This window comes from Solea senegalensis, unplaced genomic scaffold (assembly GCF_019176455.1).
Source record: "Solea senegalensis isolate Sse05_10M unplaced genomic scaffold, IFAPA_SoseM_1 scf7180000015033, whole genome shotgun sequence".
Classification (NCBI taxonomy): domain Eukaryota; kingdom Metazoa; phylum Chordata; class Actinopteri; order Pleuronectiformes; family Soleidae; genus Solea; species Solea senegalensis.
Window position 1 is genome coordinate 87,299 of NW_025321201.1, and position 12,440 is coordinate 99,738.

General features: G+C 42.6%; 2 protein-coding genes across 2 annotated transcripts; one reads left to right on the forward strand and one right to left on the reverse strand.

The window, feature by feature from the left end:
• The first annotated feature begins 3,141 nt into the window (after positions 1–3,141).
• Positions 3,142–5,830, forward strand: commd1 (copper metabolism (Murr1) domain containing 1). Its single transcript, XM_044017048.1, has 3 exons — positions 3,142–3,347; positions 4,500–4,790; positions 5,499–5,830. Exons 1-3 carry the CDS (start codon positions 3,174–3,176, stop codon positions 5,604–5,606), a joined length of 573 nt encoding a protein of 190 aa, XP_043872983.1. The 5' UTR covers positions 3,142–3,173; the 3' UTR covers positions 5,607–5,830.
• Positions 5,831–6,182: 352 nt separating this feature from the next.
• On the reverse strand, positions 6,183–9,164 carry LOC122761807. The gene is made up of 3 exons (XM_044017047.1): positions 8,813–9,164; positions 8,713–8,764; positions 6,183–8,279 (listed from the first exon to the last, which is right to left on the reverse strand). The coding sequence occupies exon 3, from the start codon at positions 8,270–8,272 to the stop codon at positions 7,160–7,162; it is 1,113 nt and encodes a 370-aa protein (XP_043872982.1). The 5' UTR covers positions 8,273–8,279; positions 8,713–8,764; positions 8,813–9,164; the 3' UTR covers positions 6,183–7,159.
• Between the last annotated feature and the right edge of the window lie 3,276 nt (positions 9,165–12,440).

Below are 12,440 nucleotides of genomic sequence, written 5' to 3' on the forward strand. Positions count from 1 at the left end.
CCAAAGCAAGTCAGTGTGTTTTCCTCACACAGGAACGCACAACTGCCACTCAACACACAACCTCAACCTCTCAACCACTGTTAAAATTACTGAAATGGCACTTGTGTCACATTTGTTTCACAGTAAATCGGTCGCACACATGACACGTCACAACCTGATTTGCTACTACTTCCTGCCGCCGCTAATGTACTACGACAGTTGTGGAATGACATTGAAACCTGTATTTTGCAGTATTTTATAGAATCAAAAAATACAATGAAAGATACTATGAAAAATGTATTACAAACTTATTACAGCCAGCAATATGTCAAAGATTAGCAGCAACACTTGTGACAGTACGGAAGCGCATTGCATTCATTTGAAGAAAAAAAAAAACAACTCCGGTTTTTCTGAGTAATTAATATTTTGGTTTGTTTTTTGAATAATTTGTTTTTCCTGTTTTTCGGAGTAATTTTTTCCTGAATTATCGAGAACCTCCAACCTGCAAGTGACTCCCATATTTTCATTAGTCTCCGGATCGTCTGTTCTCGTCCACATAGCCTGATACCTTGTATCCGTGGAGCATGCCGTATCTGTCCAACTGATCATGGAGAAATATTGCTATGTCTCAGAGATCTGAATGAGCTTTCCTTCTGAACAACCACAAAGTTCTCAGGTGCCTGCGTAAAGTCGACAAATGGCAATACCATCTATGTGACTTAAGGACAGGACTATCTCCCAGCATCTTAAACCCAGATCAAAGTAAAACTTGATTAAACTAAACAAGCCGTCCATGTTGTTATGAATCAAATGTTTATTGCGTTTATTGTTTCAAATGCGCTCTAAACTAGAACAAACAACAGGGAAAAAAATACTCCGAAAAACCAACCATGAAAGAGAATTACTCTGAAAAACAGAAAAAAGTAAACTACTAAAAATTGCAGTTTGAATGGGTTTCAATGGGACATCTTTGATGCTTAACAGTCTGAGTGTAACATTTGCTTGTAGACAGTGTATTTCAGCCTGACTGTAGGAGCTGAGCTGGAAAAATAACAACAGCAAAGTATTTAGAATTGTCTGTGTAGGTTGGAAATTGTGTTTTGAGATTTTTGTGATTCTTTTTCTGCATCTGAACAGAGTATGTGACTGTAGGATCACACCCATTACTTTTACAACGATTACTTTGTCTGATTTTGGACGACATACATGTGTGTATTTATTTGATTGATTTATTATTGGTGACTCAGATGAGACGAGCACCATGGTTTAACTCCAATACTCGTGCTCTTAAACAGACGTTACGTAGATTAGAAAGAAAATGGCGTTCCAGTAACCTAGAGGAACTTCATATAGCCTGGAAAGATGGTTTTGTAGCTTACAAAAAAAGCTCTACATAAAGCTAGAGTTGCCTATTATTCTTCTCTAATTGAAGAAAATAAGAATAATCACAAGTTTGTTTTCAGCACTGTAGCCAGGCTGACACAGAGCCACAGCTCCACTGAACCATCTATTCCTTTAACACTGAGCAGTGATGACTTTATCAACGTCTTTGTGAATAAAATAATATCAATTAGAGAAATCCAGTTGTTGTGTATCTGCTCCTGGTCTCTCTCTCTCTTCTGTCTCTCCCTCATCTCCCTCTTGTCCTTTCTCTCCCCCCTTTCTGTCCCCCACCTCTCCTCTGTCCCCCATTTTCCTTTCACCCCAACCGGTCGAGGCAGATGACGGCACATCTCTGAGTCTGGTTCTGTCAGAGATTTCTTCTTCTGTTTTTTCTCTCCACTGATGCCTAGTGTTTGCTCATTGTGTGAACTGTTGTGTTTCTCTGCTCTCTTTGATGTTGTCTATGTACAGAGACCTGAGATCATGTATGTTATGATTTGGCGCTATACAAATAAAATTGAATTGAATTGTTTTAACAATGTTATATTTTAAAATGTACAAAATGCACCATATTCTGGAGTTAGTCCACAATTCCTCCATCTGTGCCCGGCACGGACGGATTCAATGTAAACTTATACATAGGACTTACTACACTAATCACAGATTGTCCAGGTTCTGCCCCAATGTTGCAGATGCCTGTATTAGGTGCAACCAGTCTCCTGCAGACCTCATTCACATAGCTGACTTTTGGTCTAAAATATTTGACACTCTTCACACAGCCTACCATTGTGTAACAAACCCACATCCCTTGTCTGAACAGCTGAAGCACAACACTCTGGCCTTCTGCACGTTGCTTGCCAGGCGCTTGATTCTACTTAATATATATAATATAATATGACAACCATATGACAGATGGATTAAGGACGTTCTATATAAAACTTGAGAGGCTAAAATTCAAGTCTTGGAGGAAATGTGATAAAACTTGGAGCCCCTTGCTCTCCATCATAGACTTCCTGGACATTATGTCTGATGGGGGAAATTGGACAGTGTAACTAACCATCAATCCAAAGTTGTTTATTTATTTCCTTTTTTTTAATTTTGTATTATTTCTCTGTAAGTTGGGTTTTTGGTTTCGGAGGGGGGTAAGGGGGAAAAAGAAAAAATGTGAGCACTGTTTTGTATTTTATTATTATTATTATTATTTTTATTTTTTTTTGCAGTACAGATACTTTGTTGCTTTACAAAATTCATGTAACTGTACTTTACTTTGGTATTTATATTTCTAGCAACTTTTGCTTTTACTCCACTACGTTTCCTCTGATTCTCTTTGTTACTCATTGCTACCAAACAAAATCAGAAGACGAAGAGTTGGTATTATGGTCTGTGTTTATATAGAGCTTTTCTAGTCTTGATGAGCTGCTTTAATCTACAGTTTTCACCCATTCACACACTGCAACATGGGGTTAAGTGTTTTTGTTTAAGGACACATGTAAACTAGCACATGTATGACTATGTAGTAGTCTTAGGCTACTGCTAATAAAATGACTTACAGTAAATGTCATATACTTTAAGACTTTTACTTTCTTTTGACTTCAACTTCTACCAAAGTCCTTTTCCGGTCACATACTTACTTTTCTACGTACTTTTACTCGAGTATTCCCTTGAAGATACTTTTATACAAGACTGCACAACAGTCCCTCAACAGAGAATCACACTACAACTCCCACGGTGCCGTGCGCAGCCGGAACCCACGTGACGCGAGCCTTCCCGCCTCGCCTCCCTGTCTCACGTGACCGCTCTGACGAGTGAACATGGCGGACGCGGAGGCAGCGAAGCGTCTGAGCGGTTTGTTGAACGGAATCGCTCAAAGCGTCTTTTACCAGAAGAGCGACGTCACGGAGCAGCTGCTGAAAGCCGAGCTGTTCCCCGAGCTGCCACTGGGCGAGTTCACGGCGCTGCACGACAAGATGAAGGGCCTCCTCAGGGTGAGGAACGGAAACGCCGCCATATTGGTCCGGGCAAGACCAGAACGTAAACATTCAGAAGCTAGCGAGGGAGTCGCGGTTCTTCCTGGATAAAACCAACAAAAAGGGACACATTTTTTGATTGAATAGAAACATATTTAGTATAATTAAGTGTTTTTGATGTGCCTCTACTCTGTGATAGTTTAGATCGTTCGTCTTTAATACACATCGAGTGATGATAGCATCAGATTGTTTTAGAATTGGTGAAAGAAATAAAACAAATTCAGGTTTGTAGTAGTTAAGCAAACTTAAGCACCTGGTGAACTAAACGGGGTGTGTAATACACAGCCAGTGTATACTAATATAGTGTGTAACTAATACGGTGGCCTGGAAGTGCAAACCATGATTACAAAACATGTGTAAACCATGATTCCTTACGGAAAGGGAATGTACCAAATGCTGCAAGTGACCCAGAGACACATAATATTTAACAAACAAACTGCCAAGACAAGGCTTGTGGAATGACATTCAAACGTTTATATTATTTTATAGAATTAACTAATACAGTTTGATAAAATAAGTCATAAGAAGACAAAGTCATTGGCTCTTATTTTGAAAGCCAGGTTGAAAAGGACGAGGTGCTACATAAGATTGGCTGATTGACTGTGTCAATTGGTTCAAGTTTCACGTCTTATAAATTTGTTTTTGTTTTTGTTACCTTTCTGTCAGAATCGTGTCTTTTATTAATTTTTTGGGGATTCGTAAAAGTGTTTCATGTTTCGTAAAAATGGTTAAATCAAAGATTAGCAACAACACTTGTGACAGTGCCATCTAGTGTAAATGGCATGTTTTTTTTCTCCATGTGGTGAAAATGTCCAAAAACAATGGCAACTGGTGGAGAGTAGTAAAAATGATCAACCCAGCTATAATATAATGCATGTATTATGTTGTAATGGAAGTGAGATCACAAAGTACAGTTTGAATGGGGACTTTTTTTGGTGCTCAACGGTCTGTGTAACACTTGTTTGTACACAGTGTATTTCAGCATGACTGTAGGAGCTGAACACAATCAATGAAAATCTACCAAAAATGAAGATTTTCTCAGTGACCAGAAATGTTGGGACTTGATGTTTGCAGAACATTTTTGCTAAATCTCTTCCTCCTCCTTTTCAGTCCATGGCATCTGCAGACATGGACCACGCCCAGCTGGAGGCCTTCCTGACTGCTCAGACCAGGAAGCAGGGCAGCGGCGGGGTGAGCGCCGAACAGGCCGCCGCCCTCTCTCGCTTCTGGAAGAGCCAGCGTGTTCGTGTACGGGAGAGCGTGCTGGCTCAAAGCCGCTGGGAGCCTGGACTCAGGGGCATTTCCTGGAGGGTGGACCTGCAGGCCGCAGACAGCCAGGGTGTCGCCGCCCACAGTGGCCCCGTCGCCCTGGTTGAGCTGGAAGTGGGCCGGACTGGACAGGTAAGACCTTGCTCACCTTTTCCTTCTTCTTCCTGCACATGTTAAACCTGCCTGTGTGCGTCAATGAAAATCAGTTTCATTTTTGTTCTTCTTAAATTTTCAGTTTCGAGTGTAACTTTGCAAGTCTGGTCACTCCCTACTGTTTCACATATTCATATTCATATAGTACATATTCACCGCTGACAATCCTTTCCCTTCTCCTGGTCATGTGTATTTTAGTGCTTTTCCATTATACGGTTGCAGCGCGACTCGACTCGGCACAACTGTTTTTTATTAGCTTTTTCCATTAGCATTAGTAATTGGTCTTTTTTTTTATTCCTGCTCTGACAAGGTTCAGCTGAGCCGATACTAAAATGTGACATCATCAGACTGCCAACCTCTGATTGGTCAGAGAGTGTCGTCACTGAAGAGTCCAACTGTAGATCGGCGTTAAAAAGACTAAATACTACTTGTAGTTCCAAACTTATAATTCTAAAATCTACTTAAAATTCCTATGACTGAGGAATCTCAGGGTGCGGTTGCATAGAGGCAGCAATGCGGTGCCGGTTCAGGGATCACCGGGTTTGCTACCCCGCCCGCCCCTCTCTATGTTTGTATGTGTGTGTGAGAACGGATGATTGTGTATGGGAAGTGACCGATGACGTGCCTTTTCTGAATGGGAATCTGGACAAACACTAAAGCGTGTTCTCTCGCTGTTTCCTCCCTCAGGACTCGGAGTTTGTGTGTCTGGAGTTTGATGAAGCCCGAGTCAACCGGGTTCTGAAGAAGATGGCCGACATCCAGGAGAGCATGGACAGGATCATCCAGCAGACCTGAGCGGAGAATCGCTGACTCACAAAGACTCTGAAAACACATGCATGTCATGATTCTGTTAAGACGCACTGATCCTGATCCTGACGGGTCGCACCTGCTCACGCACCGAGGGTTTGTTTTATGTGAACTGTTAAAGGGATAGTTCAGGATGTGTGGTTGTGTTGGTGATCTGATTAGAAAGTGGTTTGATGCAATTAAAGCAGAACTATGCAGGATTTTTACCCTAATGCAACAGCTTCAGATTCATTGTGATGGCTATTTTGTCTTGTTGCGGGGGAGATGGTCTCCACTGCCCTCTACTGTCTGTTAGCGGGAAACCAGCCTTGAGTCCTAGTACCGGCTATAATATCAAGGCAGCGATAACGTTATTTTAGAAGTTCATCGTCAGAGCCGAGGAAAAAGAAGCAAAGAAAACCGTCGTCACAGGAAGAAGAAACGACTGTGAATGAGCGAGGGGCCACGAGAGTCAAGTGTTTGCATCCGCTCCACTCCTGGAGTCTGTCACACATGTTCCAAAAATCCAACATGTCCCTTTAAGGCAAAGTTAATGTAAATGCAAGAAGTCTCAGTACAATGTTATTATTATTAGGTCAACGTATATTTATTTGCTCTGAGGCAAAACACAATCATGTCAGTGAGTAATAACAATACAATTGCATGACGTGAAAGTACAAGTACACCGAGTCAAAGTACGATGCCACAAAATCAAAGTGCAATTACAGAGTCAAAGTACAATGACACAGAATCAAAGTACAATGACACCTAGTCAAAGTACAAGTACACCGAGTCAAAGTACAATTACACTGAGTCAAAGTACAAGTACACCGAGACAAAGTACAATGCCACCAAGTCAAAGTACAATGACACAGAATCAAAGTACAATTACACCGAGTCAAAGTACAATGACACAGAATCAAAGAACAATTACACAGAGTCAAAGTACAATTACACAGAGTCAAAGTACAATTACACAAAATCAAAGTGCAATTACAGAGTCAAAGTACAATTACTGAGTCAAAGTACAATTACACCGTCAAAGTACAATGACACCTAGTCAAAGTACAATTACACCTAGTCAAAGTACAATTACACTGAGTCAAAGTACAATTACACTGGTACAAGTACACGAGACAAAGTACAATGCCACGAGTCAAAGTACAATGCCACCAAGTCAAAGTACAATGACACAGAATCAAAGTACAATTACACCGAGTCAAAGTACAATGACACAGAATCAAAGAACAATTACACAGAGTCAAAGTACAAGTCAAAGTACAATTACACTGAGTCAAAGTACAATTACACTGAGTCAAAGTACAATTACACACGTCAAAGTACAGTGACACAGAGTCAAAGTACAATTACCCAGAGTCAAAGTACAAGTACACCTAGTCAAAGTACAATTACCCAGAGTCAAAGTACAAGTACACCTAGTCAAAGTACAATTATACAGAGTCAAAGTACAAGTACACCTAGTCAAAGTACAAATACGCAGAGTCAAAGTACAATTAGTAAATGACTTTATAAATCACAGTTGCACAGTTGCTTGCGTGACGTTAGTGTTTACGTCGTTTGCAGCACTTGTTCTTCTTGCCTGAGGACGAGGACGTGGACGGGCCCGTTTCGCTTCTCACCTCCAGAACGACTTTGACCGCACCACTCAGACTCTCACTTAAGCCTAAGCGCATGTAGGAGGTGGGCGTGTCTACAGGGGCCAGGATGTTTGCCACGGTGGTGCTTTCTCTCTGTTGACGTGGCCTGTTAATCTGAACCTGCAGGTTGTAATAACGCTGATTATTCAAGTTAATCACTCCCTGGTTGTCGATACGAAAGTGCGTTGAGCGAACCAAGTTGGAGCGGCTCTGCCCGCTCAGGCCCTGACCGTCAAATGTATTAATGAGGTCTAGGGCTTCAGTGCGGAGCCTGTTGTTGATCTCTGCCATGGGTACTAATCCTGGTGATGCGATGAATTCGGTCACTTCCCTGGTGTTCTGATCTTCCCTGGTACAGATCACCCTTGACGTGTTAGGCTGACGTTTTCTGCGAGACGACTCGGTGTAGCTGCACTCTCCAGGACTGACGATTCCACAATAATCCCAGTCTCGGTTGGGTGTCGTGTAGCACCAGCTGTAACTTGTTTGGCCTTCGGTTCCACATGGAGAACTTGAGAGACATTCGACGTTCTGGTAGGTGATGCCTGGAGTGGGCGAGCAGTAGTCCCAATCTTCGGCAGTGTAGCACCAGAAGTAACCCCCAGACTCGTGATACCGACACTCACTGATACATTCTTTCAGATTAATGGTTTTGTGATGCACTGCTTTTGGCTCCACCCGCCCACACTGTACCAGAGAGTTTGACGTCAGTGACAGACACTCGTAGGACTTCTTGTTGCCGTATTTCCCACAGGGACCACTGCTGCTACACTCGTTGCCGTTGTAATCCACATTCACTCCCGGTGAGCAGTAGTCCCACCCTTCCTTGGTGTGGCAGAAGTAGTAGCTATAGCCGTGCTTGTCACAGTAATCAATGCAAGGCAAATCATAGGTGCTGGTGTAATACACCGCGGGACAGATTTCATCGCATTGATCCAAAAAGTAAGACTCTCCGGACTTGATCCACAGAGAGAGGAAGAAGGTGAGGAGCAGAGCCGGGCGTCTGTGAGCTGCCATTTCTGTGCTGAGGAACAAAGAGAAGCCTTTAAATATCACACGTTCATTCAATTCACTCCAACTTTCAAATGAGTACAGTCTCTTAACCAGAAAATGACTTTGGTAGAAGTTGAAGTCACTTTTTATAAACATTAAGTAAAAGTCTTAAAGTTTATGACCTTTATTGCACTTGAGTATCAAAGGTCATTTTCTGATTTAAAATCTACTTAAGTTTGAGTTAAGTAAAAGTTCAAGTATTAAAAGTGAGGAGTTAGGATTGAGCCATGGTGGCTCAGTGGTAGGGCTAGTTGTCTTTCAACTGGGAGCTTGGGGGTTCAATTCCTGACTCTGCTAAGTCTACGTGTCCTTGAGCAAAGACACTTAAGCCCATGATGCTGCGTGTGAATGTGAGCACACTCACACACTCACTTAGGCACTCATTCACTCACTCACTCACTCACTCTGTGCTCTGACCGTCGCTGACTCTGTGATCGACGCTGACTCTGTGATCGTTGTTGACGGTCTGAACTCTGTCGACTCTGTGATCGTCGCTGACTCCGTCGCTGACTCTGTGATCGTCGCTGACGGTCTGACCGTCGCCGACTCTGTGATCGTCGCTGACGGTCTGACCGTCGCCGACTCTGTGATCGTCGCTGACGGTCTGACCGTCGCCGACTCTGTGATCGTCGCTGACGGTCTGACCGTCGCCGACTCTGTGATCGTCGCTGACTCTGTGATCGTCGCTGACTCTGTGATCGTCGCTGACGGTCTGACCGTCGTTCACTCTCTCATTTATACACAGTCGTGTTTGACTTCCAGTGAACCACAGTTTTATTTGGAGACCTTGAGCTTTGATGGTCAACACAGAACACGTGGCCGTCTCCAAACACTGTTTGTTTGATTTCCTGTGGTCACAGAGGTCACAGAGGTCAATTCAATGTTATTTGTACAAATTATAACATACGTGATCTCAGGTCTCTGTACATAGACAACATGAAGGAGAGCAGAGAAACACAACAGTTCACACAATGAGCAAACACTAGGCATCAGTGGAGAGAAAGGACAAGAGGGAGATGAGGTGGAGACAGAAGAGAGAGAGATACACAACAACTGTATCAGGTTACAAGTTTATACAGTCAATGATGACATGTTTATAGCGATACAATGTCATTTATAAAGCATCAGTAGAGAGTGATAAAAGTTATACTAATATCGACTTTTAATTATAGCACAATAATAATGGTGATGATATGTATGATAGTAATAGCCTCAAAAACTGGATCTGGATCCTGCAAACTGCAAGATGAGAATACAGAGAGAGAGAGAGGGAAGGAAGGAAAGACACAACCTAGGGAGAGAAAGAGACAAGGTACTATCTTTAATCAACTCTCCTCCTACCTTCACCGGAACAACCTTCTTGATCCTCTTCAGTCTGGTTTTAAAGCAGGTCACTCGACCGAAACTGCACTTCTTGCTGTCACTGAGTCAGGGCTGCCTCTCTCTCCTCTGTGCTCATCCTCTTGGACCTTTCTGCAGCGTTTGACACAGTTAACCACCAGATCCTTACTTCCTCCCTTCAAGAACTAGGTGCCTCAGGCTCTGCACTTACCCTACTCTCGTCCTATCTTCAAAACCGAACATACAGAGTAACCTGGAGAGGATCTGTGTCGGAACCCTGTCATCTAACTACTGGGGTCCCTCAGGGTTCTGTCTTGGGCCCTCTCCTCTTCTCTCTATACACCAACTCTCTTGGTTCTGTTATTCTCTCTCATGGTTTTTCCTATCACAGCTACGCCGATGACACCCAACTCATTCTCTCTTTTCCCAGCTCCGACACACAGGTAGCAGAACGGATCACCGCTTGTCTGACCGACATCTCTCAGTGGATGTCTGACCATCACTTGAAACTCAATCTCGACAAGACTGAGTTTCTTTTTCTCCCACCACAGACCTAACCATCACCCTCCACAACTCTGTGGTAACTCCTTCTCATACTGAAGGAACCTGGGTGTGACACTTGATGACCATCTCTCCCTCACTGCCAACATTGCTGCAACAGCTCGATCTTGCAGAGACATGTTGCACAACATCAGAAGGATACGGCCTCTTCTAACCCAGAAGGCGGCACAGGTTCTGGTCCAGGCTCATTTCACGCTTGGATTACTGCAACTCCCTCCTGGCTGGTCTCCCTGCATGTGCCATACGACCTCTGCAACTCATCCGGAATGCAGCAGCTCGACTGGTCTTCAACTTACCAAAATTCTCCTACACTACACCGCTCCTCCACTCCCTTCACTGGCTTCCTGTAGCTGCTCGCATCCGCTTCAAGACTCTAGTGCTTGCGTTCCATGCTACAAACGGATCCTGTCCAGCCTACATCCAGGACATGATCAAAACCTACACCCCATTACTTCACGTGGATGCTTTAGAGGACAGTGGCATTGGAACTTTCCACACAGAAAGCATCGCTGGGATGGAGTACTCGAGTCTTGATGATAGGAAGGAAAGTTGCTACCTCAGCTACATCAAGTTTGTTCTTTCTAAGCCAGAGTTGCTTCTGGCTTAAAATCCTTTCAAGGGTGAGCTTGCTTACAATCCTATGTGAATCAGCAAGCAAATTAAAGGTTTCATTTGTTGTAAAACCACTTTTAGAGTGCTAGTAAAGTGTGTTATTTCAACATAGTGTTGAATCATGTTGAAATGTCGAAGGTTAATTTGGGATGAGAGAAAATTTAATTGGAGTCTATGTTTACTTAATAAATTTAGAAACTATTAAGTTCACTCTACTCTCACATCACACAGTAATCCTATCTTATAATAAAGGTCATATTTCAAGCACAACATGCTATGTTCAGGAGCTGATGTTATGTACCAAAAGACAGAGGGATTATTATTTAAGGCTCTGATCTAGTTGGAGCTTCTTCTTTTCCTTTGGGCTGCTCCCTTCAGGGGTCGCCACAGTGAATCAACCTCCTCCATCTCACCCTGTTCTCTGTATCCCCCTCTCTCACACCAACTAACTTCATCCATAAACCTTCTCTTTGGTCTTCCTCTAGACCTTCTGCCTGGCAGTTCCAACCCCAGCATCCTTCTACCAAATATACTCACTATCCCTCCTCTGTACATGACCAAACCATCTCATTCTGGCCTCTCTGACCTTATCTCCAAAACATATAACATGTGCTGTTCCTCTGATTGACTCATTCCTGATCCTATCCATCTTCGTCACTCCCAAAGAGAACCTCAACATCTTCATCTCTGCTACCTCCAGCTCTGCTTCCTGTCTTTTCCTCAGTGCCACTGTCTCTAGACCATACAGCATCACTGGTCTCACCACTGTCTTGTATATCTTTCCTTTCATTCTGGCTGATACTCTTTTATCACACATTACCCCTGACACTTTTCTCCACCCATTCCAACCAGCTTGAACATGTTTCTTCACCTCTTTTCCACAATCTCCACTGCTCTGGACTGTTGACCCTAAATACTTCAAATCCTCCACCTTCTTTATCTCCACTCCCTGTAGCCTCATGGTTCCACTTGGGTTCCTCTCATTCACACACATATATATTCTGTCTTGCTGCGACTAACCTTCATTCCTCTCCTTTCTAGAGTTGCTTCTTGCTTAAAATCCTTTCAAGGTTGTGCTTGCTTAGTAGAATCCCATGTGAATTCTCAAGCAAATGAAGGATTTAATTTGGTGTAAAGCCATGTTTGAAGTAGTCTTGAATATACTCGCAATCCATGTCTGTGTCAGTCTCCCCACACCACACATGAGCTGCTATTGAACTGCTGACTCTGTATCTCATAATTTTGACTTTTTGTCTCATAATTATCTCATAATTCTGACTCTGTATCTCATAATTATGACTTTTTGTCTTATAATTTCGATTTTTTATCTCATAATTTCGACTTTTATCTCATAATTCCGACTTAGTATCTGATAATTTTGACTTTTTATCTCATAATTATGACTTTTTTATCTCATAATTATGACTTTTTAATCTCACAATTATGACTTTTTGTCTCATAATTTCAATTTACTTAGAGGATTTTTTATTTTTTTTTATTAAGTTTTATCTTTTATTTTTTTCTAGCGGAAATGGGTTTCCATAGCAACCTGTCTTGGCAGCTGACTTTTTAAAGACCAGAGGTCACAGGGCAAACTAACATGACACGAGTGCAGGTA